Source organism: Gobius niger (assembly GCF_951799975.1).
Source record: "Gobius niger genome assembly, chromosome: 6".
Classification (NCBI taxonomy): domain Eukaryota; kingdom Metazoa; phylum Chordata; class Actinopteri; order Gobiiformes; family Gobiidae; genus Gobius; species Gobius niger.
The window spans coordinates 3,652,610-3,669,220 of record NC_136857.1 but is presented as its reverse complement, the minus strand read 5'-3'; the positions used below and the strand labels follow the sequence as shown (position 1 = coordinate 3,669,220).

The following is a 16,611-nucleotide window of genomic DNA, read 5'->3' as shown; positions in this document are numbered from 1 at the left end:
TTTCTTTCATATATGTGGCCCTTTTTGACATGATCACATTGGATTATTGCAGCCTTCTCAAAAAGACTGTCATCTCCTTAACACCTACAAAAAAGCAAGCAGTTAAAGGTGACTTTTCTTCATGTTGGTCTAAACATCAGTGTAGTTCGCTCTTTTCAGCCAGTGCACTGTTTATTGTATCATAGTGGGCGGGACGTCACTCAAAAGTGGGAGTGTAACGGTTTAGTTACTTAGTTAGTTAATTTATTTTCTTCGGTCATAATGAACATTTAACACACATGTTTTCCAAAGATCTTAGACATTATACAATAAGAAAACACATACATTAAGAATTTAATCTAAATGATGCCTGACCGAAAGGGGTTTAGGCTGAAGCCAAGACTTATTCTGCCTCTAAACCCCTTTTACAACTGTGACTCTGTGTCCAAAGAGACACATTATACACTTTCTCTAATACCAACGATGGAAACACTTAAAACTTAAACTTCAACAATCAGAAATTAGGCTATGTTTCCTCGATCGACTTCTTTTCTAATGCTCTTCATTCAAGTGTTCTATACTTCTCTATCATGTTTGACTTATGCATTTTCTTAAATGCTTTAATAGTTTTGGAGCCCTTAAGTTGAATAGATAAACCGTTCCATAGATCAACGCCTTTAACTGATAAACACCTCGTCTTAGTATTACTGAGCGCCAGAGGTTTTTTGTAGCAGATCAGTTCCTCTAAGGTTGTTTATAGATTCTCTAGTTTGAAACATCTCCTGTAAACACTGAGACACATGAGATTGTGAGCTTTGTACATCACAACTGCTGTGTAAACATCATCAAGATCATTTAGCTATCTCCTGTTTCGGTCCATTCACGGTGCGATTTAAATAATGAGTTGGTTTTGACATAAAATAGCCCACATGTTCATTATTATGCAGTATTTCTAATCTAAGAATAAGATTGATAATGGTTTCTAATTTTTCGATACAATGTGCCCCTGGGCTCACAATACAAAACAGAATAGAAAGCCAAATCTTACTGTTCTAAAAGGAAATGCAGCGCAGTATCACAGGGAGGCCATGTGCTTGTGTTGGTTTCCATAGACGGCAGCTAAAACAGTGCATTTGAATTGAGGCTCGCTTTAGGATCCTTGACAACACTTGTACTTTTTAGAAACAAAGCCGAATTATGACCAGGATTGGATCTTACGCATTTTGTTTGTGCCCCTGACGACGCGTGGTGCACTGGATCGATCCTTCACTGCAGCCTGGTCGTCTGCAGGAGAAACCACACTTACTTTATGTGTAATTGGAGGATGTGCAGTGTGTAACTTTGCAGGTCTTGAGCGTCTGTAGCCTTCAGACATGTGACATACGATCTGTTTGGGTGCGCACATACGGAGCTTAGAGATCTAAACATGCCGAAAACTTGTCACTTTAGTCATACTTCGTCATATTTTAACGCGGTGCAGTGCATTGTTAAACCCCAACTCAAAAGCCATGTTTTTTTCAATGGGTAACTAATAGTTCACTAAATGTTTCAAGGCATGCTGGCAGCGGACTGAATGGAAGCTAGTAGGTTGGACGACGCCCCCTTTTATAAGCAGAAAAGACATTTACATGGGTTATATATAAGTTAGGAAAAATGTGAGATTGCAGAATAAATAGATCTTGTGTTGAAACTTGTAAAAGTCTGAGAGGAGAATGACTCATCTGCTCCTCAATATCAAGGCTCTCATCACACTAATACAGTTGTAAATCAGAGCTTATTATTTGCATTTGCTCCATTTTAACGTAATGTTTAAGAAACAGTGGGTGAACGGGACAATATTTAGAAGTTTGCGTCGTTGCCTACGTTTTTGAAGCTGCTCCACGCGCCGCCCTAGCCGTGAGCTCGCAGCCTCGTACCTCCTCCGATGAGAAATCCAGTGCGTCATTTAAAAAAATGTTTAGTTTCCGTATGAAAAGCAAAGCGAGACCACGCGGTGTTAGTGAAGGTTTACAAGGCCTACAGAAGACCAGTGCGTGTGTCTGACAGGAGGGGGCGTGGCATCGCGATGGTGGCTCTACATCGAGATGTTGATGTCGTCCATCGGCACAACCCTAGAGGGTTTGCCCACCTCTGTCCTAGATTCTAATTACAGGTTTGCAATTGTTTGTAGTCCTGAGTTATTGTATTTTTTTTAAATAAATCAAATATTTTCTGGTTTCTTGGTCAAGATATTGACTTTTACGAAAAGATTAAGTAATTTTGTTTCGATTTCGATTCCCATCTGGACGTGGTTTTCTGTGTGGAGTTTGCATGTTCTCCCCGTGTCTGTGTAGGTTTCCTCCGGTTTCCCCTACCACTAAAAACATGTGCAATAGGTGAATCCTCAAGCCAGGTGTTTCTGACCACCAGCCTGGCTCCACATCAGGGAGACGGGTCCCAGGCCCACTGCTCCTTACGGGGGTCGTCCAGTGGCGTCAGGGATGGGTTAAATGCAGAGGACAGATTGTGTTGTACAGTTCATGTAGAGAAGAAGAAGATCTTTATTTATATAGCGCCTTTCACAGACATCGTCACAAAGCGCTTCACATGAGACAATTGTACATTCACTCCATACTCGGTGGTGGTTAAAGGAATAGGCCACCGTTTTTACATACTGAGATATGTTCTTACCTAACCTTAGTCGAGTTAATATATCCCCGTCTGGTCTTTGTCCGTGCGCTCTGTCACGCACACGGAGCACATACGCAGCCTCTCCCACATGTCACATAGCTCCAAAAAAGCTCACGATAGAAGCTACCAAGCTCTTCCACGTGTTCCCTATTTAAATAAAGTTACGTGAAGTGTTTTCATGCGAAGTATATTTACACAGAAATGTAACATGTCGATTTTATAAGCAGATAAAAAGGGGGACTATATTGTGAGGCGTAATGATACGAGGAGCACAGCGTCCGCGCAGTAACTCCTAAAGACTTCCCCCGCTCACTTCCGTCAATAGAAGCTGCGTGACTTGTAGAGAGCTCGCAGAGAACAGTTGAAGAAGCGCCGATAACTTGTGAACGATGCCTTTTACGTGCATCGTGCCGGGCTGTGATAACATGAAAACACTTCACGTAGCTTTATTCAAATAGGGAACACGTGGAAGAGCTTGGTAGCTTCTATCGTGAGCTTTTTTGGAGCTATATGACATGTGGGAGAGGCTCTGTTTGCGTGACAGAGCGCACGGACAAAGACCAGACGGGTATACAGTATATTAACTCGTCTAAGGTTAGGTAAGAACATATCTCAGTATGTAAAAACGGTGGCCTATTCCTTTAAGCTAGGTTTGTAGCTTCAGTTTCCCCTGGGGGAGACTGTCAGAAGTGCTGTCGCGACTGCACACGTCTGCAGCAACAGTCCCACTGACCACCATACATTCACTCACACATCATTCATCTTTGCCTATTGTACATGTTTTTAGTGGTAGGGGAAACCGGAGTACCCGGAGGAAACCTACGCAGACATGGGGAGAACATGCAAACTCCACACAGAAAGGCCCCGAACCCTGGACCTTCTAGCTGTGAAAGCGAGAGCACTAACTCTGCGCTACTACGCCGCCTGTGTAACGACAAATAAAGCAACAAACAATCTTGAATCTGTAATCTAATCAACAACGATCAAAAACAACTGTCTGCAAACTCCGAATGAAATACTGCACGTTCAGCCCCAGACTGAACAAACGTTAACTGCTCCATGACTCATTAAGAGGCAATGACAGAGAAGAGCAGCCAATTTCCTCCGCGCAGAATGAAGCAGAAAATGCCATGATTAAATAGTTTGGGGGAGAAAAGTGCGAGCCAGAAGTGAACAGCAGCATATTCCTAATAAGAATGTGGCGCCGAGGGCTTTGATTCGCCGCTTCTGTTTCGTGAGCGATCGCACATTACACAAGCCGGCTTTGCCCTTTGAGGAAAGAACCCGGTGTTTATTAATGGAGTCGGAGTTTGCACAGGGAAAAGACTGGCTGGGTTTTGTTTTGCTTGGATCACAGAGTCTTATCGGCCTTTGGTGCTTACTTGGTGAGATGGGGGAGGCAGAATAATAACATTACAGTTGTTAAAGGTCCTGTTTGATCCAATGTGCAAAAGCTGCCTCGGACATCTTAGGCTTGATGTTTGCTGTAGTGATTAAAATGACGCCGGAGTGGACAGAATATGCAGGGAATGTCCAAACACAGCTCCTGCGGGTTTGTTTTTTTGATGAGGACACACAAGGAACAGGCTCAGGGACGGCAACCTTTAACACACGGGGTCTGTGAACAGAAACACCGCACAGACACCAAACAGAATCTCCTTTATGAGTTTCTTCCACAGATTATTTGACTAAAAACTGACTTATTATTTGATTATGTTGTAATAATGTGTGAAGGTAACTTGTGTCTTGTGAAAAACGCAACACAAAAAAGATTCCCTTCCCCCGTTAGTATCTAAAAAGCTGTTGTTCTTGCGCCTAAAGAAACTAAAGCAAGTTTCAGTTTCTTGTGTGAATGTAAGGACTAAACCTGCTGCTCCAAAACTAAATCATGTTCAAGCCAGGTAGAGGTGGGCAATATATCATAGGTCATATTAAAGCAGTACTAAGTAACTTTTTAACCTAAATAAATCCTCTTCTTAGTCCCTCTGGGGGTAATATAAGTGTTAATGGGATGATTGGGCGGGTCTTTCATCGCCCCCTGGTGTCTCTGGCCAGAAAACCACACTTACAACTTTCCTGCACCGGGTCGGAGGCCCCAATACACACTAATGGAATCACGAATAAGAAGCTAACAGGCTAACGGGCAGAGCTAACGTTGGGCTAGCGCCACTTAAACAGTATTTACAGCCAAGAAAGAGTGAAAAAAATGATCTCCATTGTGTAATTGGATGTGCAATATCCCTCTGTCCCTTTGTCTTTTCTGTCAGCGTAGGATTTACTGTCACGGACGATTAATGAGTAAAAAAACGCAACATGCTACGACACCTGCAGTGGCTCTTATGGCGCATGAGGAGCAGGAGTTACCGTAAATGCTCTAATATAGGCCGGAGCCTTTATTTACTCACGGGCATCAGGACCAGGCCTTTATTGGAACCAGGCCACAATTAGAGACAGGCCTTTATTTCTATTTGATCAAACGGACGACCAGGAAAACGAAGAAAAACGAGATCTGTGTCCATTTGCACCTAAAATATTAGGTTCATTTATTAATTAACATTTCAAACCCTCTCCCAGCGGCTGGAACATTGACGCCTTTTATTTTGTCGGGACAACAGGAAGTGTTTCGTTGCTGTTAGCGGAGCTTTGACATCAATGTCACTGCAGGTTTCTGTTTCGTTTTTACCGCGGACCGGATTATTTGTTGTTTTCTTGTGTAAAAGGCGAGTTTAGACGGAGCGTTTGTGTTTGTGATCGATCATGAGACTGACCCGAGAGAAGACGAGACGCTCGCGCTGATCGGAGGAGTTATTTTGAGGCGTGGGACTGACCTGCACACGGAGCAGCTGGACGTGCTTTGAAGACGCGATGGAGACTTTATTAAAACCCTGGAGGGTCACACAACATTTGTTGCCCTGTTTCCAAATATCATCACAGGAGATTTGAAAAGTGGCTAAATCTGTGTCAAAGTTACGCTGGGATCAGCTCCTCCGCAGCGTCCCCCTCGGCCCGGGTTCCCGTTTGTTACTTCCTGCACGTGAGTTTTCATTTACACCAGTATGAGACAAATTCCTAACATGGGGAATATTTCTACCGCTATAATTTCTAAAAAAATCCCCGGCCTGTTTTAGAGACCGGCTTTAATTTGCCTCCGCCATCCGCAAACCCGGCCTCTGTCAGAGACCCGGCCTCTAATGGAACACAGGCCAGTATTAGAGAATATACGGTTAGTTCTGCTTTAAGCAAATTTAATGGTTAAAAATCATCCAATCTGACAGACAAAGGAGTACAGGTGCGGCCTGACCACAGCACGTGTATGGGGGGCTTCAAGGAAAAAAGGTTGGGAGCCACTGATCTACAAGACAATATCAAAATTGCTGTTTGGAAGCTATGCAAATGTACTACATCGAGTTAATGTCCAATGTCAAGCAATGTGGGAAAACACGGGAAACAAATGAAGAGGAATAGTGTGAAAGATGGGGGAAAATGGAAGAAATTGAGAAAGAAAAATTGCTCATCGTGAAAGTCCCCAAAAATATTGAGGTATTAATTTATGTCAATATCCCTCAGCCCTAAAGCTCAAGATCACCTTTCACTAGCTGCACGTACCACCGAAGAAATGATGTGGCTTTACAAATACCACCAGATCTGCCACCGAGGAGACTATGGGAGGACTATTGGGGTTAAACTCGGTCTTGAACAGGATCAGAGAGCAGAACAAAGAAGATAAACACAGAGCTCATGTCATTCATATAAACACTTACTGATTTCTCTTTTAGATATTTCTTTTGAAGCTGTGTGATAAAGACTAGCGTGAGAAGAGAGCGACTCCAACGCTTTGTAGAAGTTGCAAACCATCAATAAAGCTGTGGAGAGATCGGTGTCCTCCGCCTCACACAAACTGCAGCCCTTATCCGCAAACCACCTGCGATTGTGATTCTCGTCAGATCCTCATTAAAATTCCCCTCCAGACCAGTGCCAAGATTTCATTACATCAACTTTACCTCTTTTTTTCATCTCCTTGATCTCACCCCCTCCCCCTCCTCCACTCCCCCTGTTCTTGCCTTCATCCTCTTCACATCGATCACTTGAAGATTTCCCCCTAACCCCCCCAACAATACCGACTGGCGCGGCATGGTGTGAGAAGAAACCCCCGTGGTGTCCAAAAACATGTATGAACGCTTAATTGAATCGAGGCTGTGACTGTTCCTTTGGAGAGAGTTAAATATCCTGCATCCCCCGGGTCTCGCCGCTGTAAAGTCTGCTGAAACCTCTATAGACGTGAGGTGTCCATGTAATATTTCAACCTTTACTCCAAACGTCCTTGCGCCAGGCGGAAGATCCGGCCCAATATGTTTTACAAATTTTACAGAATGCATATAATCGACCTCGTGGGCCTGCCCTTTGAAGCAACAGGAATTTTATTTCTAAAGTCGCTCCCTTGGCTTTCCTGCGCACAGGGAATGAGGAGGGGCTTTCATGTCCTATCATCTTCCGGACTTCTACTACCTCAAAAATCTACATTTTAATGCGAGATAGAGCTGGCATTAAAGGAACAGGCCACCGTTTTTACATACTGAGATATGTTCTTACCTTAGCTTTTACTCTATAGCTCCACTACTACTATGGCATCCGCACAGTAAAGTGAAGATTACTGCGCGGATTTCGAACTACTCCTGGTATTATTACGCCTTACAATATAGTTCCCCCTTTTATCCGCTTAGAAAATCCACATTGTTTAATTGTGTGTAATTATACTTTGTAGTGGAACACTTCACGTAACCATATTTAAATAGGGAAAACGTGGAAGAGCTTGGTAGCTTCTATCTTGACCTGTTTTGGAGCTATAGAGGAGAGAGGGAGAGGCTAAATGCTAACGCCGTCTGCGCTGTGTTTACGTGACTGAAGGCACGGGGGAAGATCAGACGGGTCCTAAAGAACTCGTCAAAGCTCAGGTAAGAACATATCTCAGAATGTAAAAACGGTGGCCTGTTCCTTTAAGGTTTCAAGCCTAAATACAAGCGTGGGAGATAATTTAATCTTCTTTTTAAAGCAGAACTAAGTAACTCATGCCTCTAGAGGTCATAAGCGCCACTGCAGGTGTCGTAGCATGTTGTGTGTTTTATTTACTCATTAATTGTCTGTGAAAGTAAATACTACACTGACAGAAAAGGCAAATATTGTACATTGTGCCACAACCCAATTACACAATGGAGATATTTTTTCACTCAAACTGGGCTGTAAATGCTGTTAAGGGTTTAGATCGTATGCTCGGGAGGGACGGTCTGCTGTGATTTTGTACAGATCTATGAGTTGGTTTGTCTAAAAATACAAATAATCCTAATCCTAACCCTAAAGTTAACCATTTCCCTGGCCCTAACCTTAATTTGTGTCATGATATCTCACGTTTTCCCCACAGACTGTCCCTCCGGAGCATATGATCTAGCACTAACCCTGTTTAAGTGGCGCTAGCCCACAGTTAGCTTTGCCTGTTAGCTTCTTCTTCGTGATTCCATTAGTGTGTGTTGGACCTCCGGGTCGGAGCAGGGAAAGATGCAAGTGTGGTTGGGATGGGAGATGAAAGACCCCCCAATCATCCCATCAACACTTGTATTACCCCCAGAGGTAAACAAGCTACTTAGTGCTGCTTTGATACATCCAGATGAATGTTTGACTCATTGACCACTGTTTTGACGCTCTCCATACTGGATCATTTACACTTTAAAATGCGGCTTTCAATGAAAAAAAGTTTGCACACCCCTCATATACACAAAAAAAGTCCAAACTCATTCCTAATTTTCTTAGAGCATTTCCAACATCCCATTCTTCACAGAGAACATTCAGGGAGCAATACTCTCATAATATAAACAACACAAACGAACCTCCTAGTCGGGCTGTCACAATAATTACTATATCGACTTATCGTTAATAAATAACAGATTAATGATACATTTTTGGGCTCAATATTCTATGTTGTATAATATATCGTCTGCACATTAGCAATTTTTCCTTATTTTTTCTCAGTAAAACTTAATTTTCAACGGAAGCAAATTGGGTTACATTGTTTACTGACGCTCTTGTCACTTTAGAGTTGACAATATCGGGTATCTTTAGACTCAATAATATCGTTTTTATCGCAATATTTTCCTGCCTCAATATATCGAACCTCTGATTTGATATTGTAACACAGTGGTTCTCAACCTGGGGGTCGGGACCTCTGACAAGTCAGAACAACAAGTTACAACAAAGGTCTTTGATTTTTTTTTCCCTCCTCCCAAAAAAAACCAAAACATCAACCCCCCGGAAAAAAAAAAAAAAATTAAATAAAATTAAATAAAATTAAATAAAATTAAATAAAATTAAATAAAATTAAATAAAATTAAATAAAATTAAATACAATTAAATACAATTAAATACAATTTAATAAAATTTAATAAAATAAAATAAAATAAAATAAAATTAAAAGACATGAAAAATAATAATAATAATAATAATTTAAAAAATAAATAAATAAAATGCGGTCCTATAAACAACATTATGAGAACTTATCTCCACTATTTAACAATAGCCCGGGTGGGGGGTCACGAACCCCTTTACCTGTTATAATGGGGGTTGCGGCTCCAAAAGGTTGAGAACCACTGTTGTAACAGGCCTACCCGGGAGGTCATGATCAACAAGAATGCTTAATTATACTTTTTTTTCCCCCACAAATGCCTATTTTTATAACACACTGACGGACACAACAAATGTTACTCTACAACTGGAAAAGAAAATCGGGTGTAGGTCCATAAACAAGCAGCAAGTTCACCAGATTCAACTCCACAATATTTTTGCTGAAAGCCTTAAAGACATTGTCCAGGAAACAGTTGGGACCTGCCCTTCAACCTACGTAACAATCAATAAATGCTAAAAACTAAACCAGGACCAAAGCAAGGCAACATTCAGACAATCCTGACTCAAACCTCACTGCGTTTCTAAGATGCAAACCTCTACATTATCATTCTCAGTTAAAAAAAAACAAAAACATTGTTAATCACAAAACAACACTGTAGCTTTTACATTTGTTATTTTTTTCTCCGATGTATTGCGCAGGCCTCACCACCACAACCTCCTTTGCACCTTTCTTCTTCCAACAGCCAGTTTAAATATTCAACTCCCCATATGTTCGCCCAGTCATTTGGCAGGCTGCATTACAAAGACTGCTGCAGTAGCACAATTGCCGCAGACACACACACACACACACACACACACACACACACACAAGTCCTCAGCCTCTTTCATGCCGCCGCTCGCTCCCTGCCTCTTTGTCGCGTCTTTGATTAGAATGCCTGTCACAGTGGTTTAGCGGTGACACTAGCAGCCCCGACAACATGTACCGCTTTAATAGTGCGGCGTAATTAATGATTGTGGGCCCTGTTCTCTGCAGGTAGGAGCGGCTGCAGCTTCTTAGCCCGATAATTGGGAGTGAATATGCCACGGGAAGGGGAGGACTCACCGGTCGGATGTCGTGCGCCAACAGGACAAACCTCATGTCTGCAGACACCTGGAATCTGGTCGTGGACAGGTCCTGGCGACGGCGGGGAGGAGGAGAAGAGCAGATGTAACGATGGTGACGCTTTATGCATGGGCGTCTTATTTCTAGCGACAGGTTTAAGTGCGAAAGTCGAAACCGTCGGGGTGAAACAACGCATGGGAATAGGTTCGCTGTTCATATTTTAGGATAGGTGTAAACGGTGATTTGTATCTGATTACAACAACAAGTGCAGCACAGTATTGATAATGAGAGGTCTCTTTCTACAAAAAACATGAAAGAAACTTATTGTCAATGATCAAAAACTTATTTCATGTCGGAATTTTCACTTTATGCTTTATCTGATCCAGCCTTAATGGTCATAGTGATTTGATAGGGTTTTTTCGAAGTGTCATTGAGTGCACCTGAAACATGTCATGGCAATGCTGGAGGGCTATAATAAAATATAATTTGAATACTATAAACCAAAGTAGGGATGCACCGATACCACTTTTTCTAAAACCGATACGAGTACTTGGATTTAAGTACTCGCCGATACCGAATACCGATACGAGTACAAGGCATTTTCTTCAACGTTCGTACTTTTATCACAGCAGATTGGTTTGTAATTAGTTTATTTACTCATGTACATTTCCTTAAGTAAAGTCGGCGACACATTTAAGAGCAGTTCTATTAGACAGAAAAGCCCATGTCCTAAAGCTCCCCAGTGCTTGAGCTTTATTCATGTATGTGTTTTTATGTAACAATAGTATTGAGATGTGACTTAAATGGTCTCTTTTCGTCTTTACTTCAGCTCCTGTAGATTTTCTCGTGTGTTTGTAGTAACTTAGCGAGTAGCTACAGCATTTTCATTGTTCTGCTGCAGCTCATTTTGGCTCAATATAAACATGCTGTATGTCTTTAATTTGGATTTTCTGAGGACTTTTTAGTCGCTGGGTTAGTTTTTCAGATGAATAAACCCCTGGGCTTAAAACGGCGTCAGAATGGCCAAAACTGTTAGCCGCGAGTTAGCAACGTTAGCCTGTATGTTGTAAACACTGCAGACGCTGCAGCACTAACAACATTAAGCTCTGGTTAAATCCAGCTCAGACTCTGGTTTAGAGAGCGCAGTCTGTAATAAAGTCAGCTCTATGTGGATTATTGTGTTTACACTAAACAATTCTCCAGTTTGTTGCTTCTTCCTCGTAGCTGCGCTGGCCGCACGTCAAATGGTATCGGTTTCTGGTATCGGGACCTCATTAATGAGTACGAGTATGTGGTATCGGCCCAATACCCGATACTGGTATTGGTATCGGTGCATCCCTAATGGAAATAGGTTCACTGTTCATATTTTAGGATGTGTCTGGTATTAATGCTCCGAGGTGTAATTTGGCATCCGCACAGTAAAGTGAAGATTACTGCGCGGATTTCGAACTACTCCTGGTATTATTACGCCTTACAATATAGTCCCCCCTTTTATCCGCTTAGAAAATCCACATTGTTTAATCTTGTGTAATTATACTTTGTAGTGGAACACTTCACGTAACCATATTTAAATAGGGAAAACGTGGAAGAGCTTGGTAGCTTCTATATTGACCTGTTTTGGAGCTATAGTGGAGAGAGGGAGAGGCTAAATGCTAACGCCGTCTGCGCTGTGTTTACGTGACTGAAGGCACGGGGGAAGATCAGACAGGTCCTAAAGAACTCGTCAAAGCTAAGGTAACATATCTCAGTATGGAAAAACGGTGGCCTATTCCTTTAAAGAAATTTCACAAAGGTGGATACTGAAATTTCTTCCGGTCACATATGACAGTGCCTGATCAGCTGACACAGTTAATGAAGGCAGAACCTGTTGAATGATTAATATAAGTTCAGCTCAAGCTCTACGCGTGTTTCTTCGCAGAGAACAGAAGCTACACATTTCCCGCTGAACATTTAAACATCTTCCGAAACGACACGCCCGATCACAGCCGGAGACGAGCGGCTTGTTCCAAACCTGAGAGACAGCCCCGCTTTAAGCTCCTCAGTGGTGACCCACATAAGTCAGCTGTGTCGTGCAGAGCCGCTGCGCGAAACGATGCCCCCGCTCAGAGAAATTCTCTTTGAAGGCGCGTGTTTTGGCCTCACAGAGCAGCCAGATCGGGGAGCGTAAATGGGGTTTGACTGTGAACGCCGCCTGATGCTCTGCCAAATCTTTATTTATCTGCAGCGTACGGCTCTCCCTTTGTAAGCACCTCTCCATCCACCGGTCAATCCCGCCGCTTGTGTGTGAATATGAGGCGATCGATGGGTAAATCTGTTCCGGGCGCGCGTGTGTGGGCGTCGTAATAACTCACCAGGGAGCAGTTGTCCAGCAGAGTGGAGGTTATGTTGCTGTTTAGGCTGAATGATAACACATGGCCCTCTCTGGTGCGCAGCCCGACTTCATTATCTGAGAAAAGTTTAAAGGCACAGGTTATTTCATAGTGCTATTAGCTATTGATCTGCCTGAATAAATGCGATATGAAAAAGGTCTCGTGTGCTCTACCGGGGCAGCGTGATCGTAATGGCAATATGAATGCTTGCAAATCGTTGTTTATGTAATGTATAATGACGGCCGCACAATTTATCAGCAAATTGTTGTTAGCGGATCAATATAAGGGGGACGCAATATCCATATAGACCCAGTCAGAAGCCATGAAAATATACAGCAAAATCACTGACGTCTTCCATCTGACTGGGATTTATGTATTTGTGTTCAGACTCAGCCTAGAACAAAAGTGCATGGTAAAGATGTGCAAAAGTTCCTAAAGATTTGTGTTTTTTATGGGCCTGTACTGGCATAATTTGATATGAAGATCAGAGAGAGACTTTCAGTGAATTGTCGTTCTCACAGTGTTAAAAATGTTAACATTAAGTATTTTCCTCCTCCTACATGTTCCAGCCATGTCCTAATGTGTAGAATGAGCCCAGACCTGTTCACCACAACTGCCTCTAAAATCCTGCACTGTCAGTTTTAGTTCGACATTTACTCCCTTCAGTTCAATTTGATTATTATTATTTTCTTGTTTTGGTTCTGATGTGGTGTTTTTTTAAAGTCTTCAGACACAATTTGCTGAATAACTAGTGACCTGCACTTTTTGCTTAAAGTAGTACTAAGTAACTCTTGCCCCTCGAGGCCATAAGCACAACTGCAGGTGTCGTAGCAAGTTACGATTTTTTAACTTATAAATTGTCTTGGAGAGTAAATACTACGCTGACAGGAAAGGCGAAGGGAGAGAGGGTTACTGTGCATTCAATTACACAGTGGAAATATTTTTTTTCACTCAAACTTGGCTGTAAATACTGTTTAAAGTTACGTTAGCCCGCAGTTAGCTTTGCCCGTTAGCATGTTAGCTTCTTCTTCCTGATTCTATGAGTGTGTATTGGTGGCTCCGGTCCGGTGACAGTCAAGTTGCAAACATGGTTTTCTGGCCAGAGACACCAGGGGGAGATGAAAGACCCTCCAATCATCCCATAAACACTTGTATTACCCCCACAGGGACTACGGAAAGGATTTATCAAGGTAAACACGTTACTTAGTACGGCTTTAAGTAGTTTGGAACATATCGTGTTGAAATGGTTCAGTGAAATATCGCAATAACATTGTTATCGCGATATTGCACAGCCGTATCGCATATCGGAGGTTACTTCAATATCGTGCAGCCCTAGTTAGTTTAGCAGTTCATATCTTATTTCTCTCAAATGTTGACCTCTTACCACCTTAACCGAGCACAATCTAAAAAGCTCCTCCCTTGGCGATTACAGCCTGTATAACCCAGTGTAAGGCCTCATTTGAAAGCTAAGACCTACAATTCTCATTTAAAGCAGTACTAAGTAACTTATTTACCTTAATAAACCCTCCCCGTAGTCCCTGTGGGGGTGATACAAGTGTTTATGGGATGATTGGAGGGTCTTTCATCGCCCCCTGGTGTCTCTGGCCAGAAAACCATGTTTGCAACTTGACTGCCCCCGGTGCGGAGCCACCAATACACACTAATGGAATCACGAAGAAGAAGCTAACATGCTAACGGGCAAAGCTAACTGCGGGCTAACGTCACTTTAAACAGTATTTACAGCTAAGTTTGAGTGAAAAAAAATATTTCCGTTGTATAATTGGATGCACGGTAACCCTCTCTCCCTTCGCCTTTCCTGTCAGCGTAGTATTTACTCTCCAAGACAATTAATAAATTAAAAAATCGTAACTTGCTACTACACCTGCAGTTGCGCTTATGGCCTCTAGGGGGAAGAGTTACTTAGTACTGCTTTAAGATCTTTCCATACGTTGTCGTCACTTCTTCGTTGTATTTTTGGTGCTATTTTGTCATGTTTTTGCCACCTTTTTGTCAGCCATTTTGCATTTTGTCGCTCTTTTTGTTGTGTTGTTGACGCTTTTTTGTCACAATTTTTGTTCTTTTTTCATCACTTTTTTGTTGAATGTTTTGTTGTCTATTTGTGTATTTGTTGCTCTTTGGCTGCTTTTTTGGCTGCGTTTTCATCCTCATCTCGTTTTTGTCGCTATTTTTATGCTTTTTTCAAGATCTGGTTGAAGTCGACTTGGAGAAAATGTGCTTAGTTAAAGGGACTGTACGGAGTTTAACAATGTTTAAAAAAAAAAAAGTATTTTCCTCCCCCTACATGTTCCAGCCATGTCCTAATGTGTAGAATGACCTGTTCACCACAACTGCCTCTGAAATCCTGCACTGTCACTCAGAAAGTTGTTACTTCGGGTCTTAAGTGCCATCATGCATGACCTGAGGTGGCAGTAGCGAGTATAAAATGGCCAACTTACGTCTAGCCCCTTTAACCACAAGACTATCACCCGCACAATGATTTAGTCCCATTTTAGTCTTATTTTGGTGCTGACTTTGCATTTTTGTAAGTCTTGTTATGACATAATGTTTGATCTCTTAACCCCCACCTGAACTGAGCACATTGTCTCCAGTTTGGCTTTACCCAAATCTAAAAGCTTCTTGAAAAAAGTGTTTAAAAAGCTGACTTGTTACCATTCAACCAAACGACTGAGGGGTTGTGAACTTTGAACTCGTCACTCTCGATGTCGTCCATGGTGAGGTGGGAGCGCAGCAACAGGTGAGACTCATCTGCGGGAACAAAGCACGAAATCTGACTGACTGTCATGTACATCGTTAATCCAGAAGGAAAATGTGTCCACTGCTTTTGACCCAAGCTTCACTGGGGCTAAACCTGTCAGGAGGAAACTATAATGCTCCACGTACGGGCTCTTTTTATTAGTTCTAGAGCAAATAAAGCTTGGCACTTGAACCTTTGTGATGATTTGTTCGTGGTTCGTACCTGGAGTGAGGACGATGACGGACAAAAGGACCAGGGACATCACGGCGAGGATCACCACCATGGCGATCCCGATGCCCTTCCAGTTCCGCGGCGGCCCGTCCGAGCTGCCCAGGTCCTGCAGCACAGACACAGAGGAGGGAAGAGTGAAGGGGTTTATCCGTCTGGTAGGATTTTGAGAAGATCCAGATTCTCCTCCTGATGAAAGAAAGTCTCACAGTCAGGCAGGTGGAGAAATATGTTGTGTTTAAATGGGCTGGATGCAAGTTTGCCATTTTATACTCACTACTGCCACCTCAGGTCATACGTGTAACTGCAGCTTCTATGTTAAGCTCGTGCATGACGGCAATTCGGACCAGAAATAACACCTTTTTGAGCGACAGTGCAGGGTTTTAGAGGCAGTTGTGGTGTGGGGTCATTCTACACATTAGGACATGGCTGGAACATGTAGGGGGAGGAAAATACATAATTTTAACATGTTTAAACTCTGTATAGTCCCTTTAGCCTCTTACAACCCGCCTAAACCGAATGCATGCTGTCCTCTTTGGCTATAGGTCTGTGTAACACCTCATTTGAAAGCTAAGACCCGCAAAACTGATCTTTTTCCTTGCATTGCTGCTGTGCTGTGTCACCTTTTTATGTTTTTTTTTTTCTTTTTTGTCACATTTTTGTTGAGTTTTTCCTCACATTTTTTTTTTTTAATTTTTGGTCACTTGTTGGTTGAGTTTTTGTCACATTTTTGTTGAATTTTTGTTGATTTTTTGTCACTTTTTTGTTGATTTTTTGTCACTTTTTGGTTGAATTTTTGTCACTTTTTTGTTGAATTTTTGTCACATTTTGGTTGAGTTTTTGTTGAATTTTTGTTGAATTTTTGTTGAATTTTTGTCACTTTTTTGTTGAATTTTTGTCACTTTTTTGTCACATTTTTGTCACATTTTTGTCACATTTTTGTCACTTTTTGGTTGAGTTTTTGTTGAATTTTTGTTAAATTTTTGTCACATTTTTGTTGAATTTTTGTCACTTTTTGGTTGAATTTTTGTCACATTTTTGTTGAATTTTTGTCACTTTATGGTTGAATTTTTGTTGAATTTTTGTCACTTTTTGGTTGAGTTTTTGTTGATTTTTTG

General features: G+C 41.9%; 1 protein-coding gene across 1 annotated transcript in view; it reads right to left on the bottom strand.

Annotated features, from left to right (window-relative positions):
- LOC306964699 (inactive dipeptidyl peptidase 10) overlaps positions 1–16,611 on the bottom strand; it is a 109,228-nt gene that overhangs the window by 66,923 nt on the left and 25,694 nt on the right. The window contains exons 2-5 of the mRNA XM_079558806.1: positions 15,488–15,602; positions 15,181–15,276; positions 12,493–12,587; positions 10,142–10,213 (exon numbers count right to left, since the gene is read on the bottom strand). Coding sequence (XP_079414932.1) covers positions 10,142–10,213; positions 12,493–12,587; positions 15,181–15,276; positions 15,488–15,602 — 378 coding nt within the window. The remainder of the gene's footprint in view (positions 1–10,141; positions 10,214–12,492; positions 12,588–15,180; positions 15,277–15,487; positions 15,603–16,611) is intronic.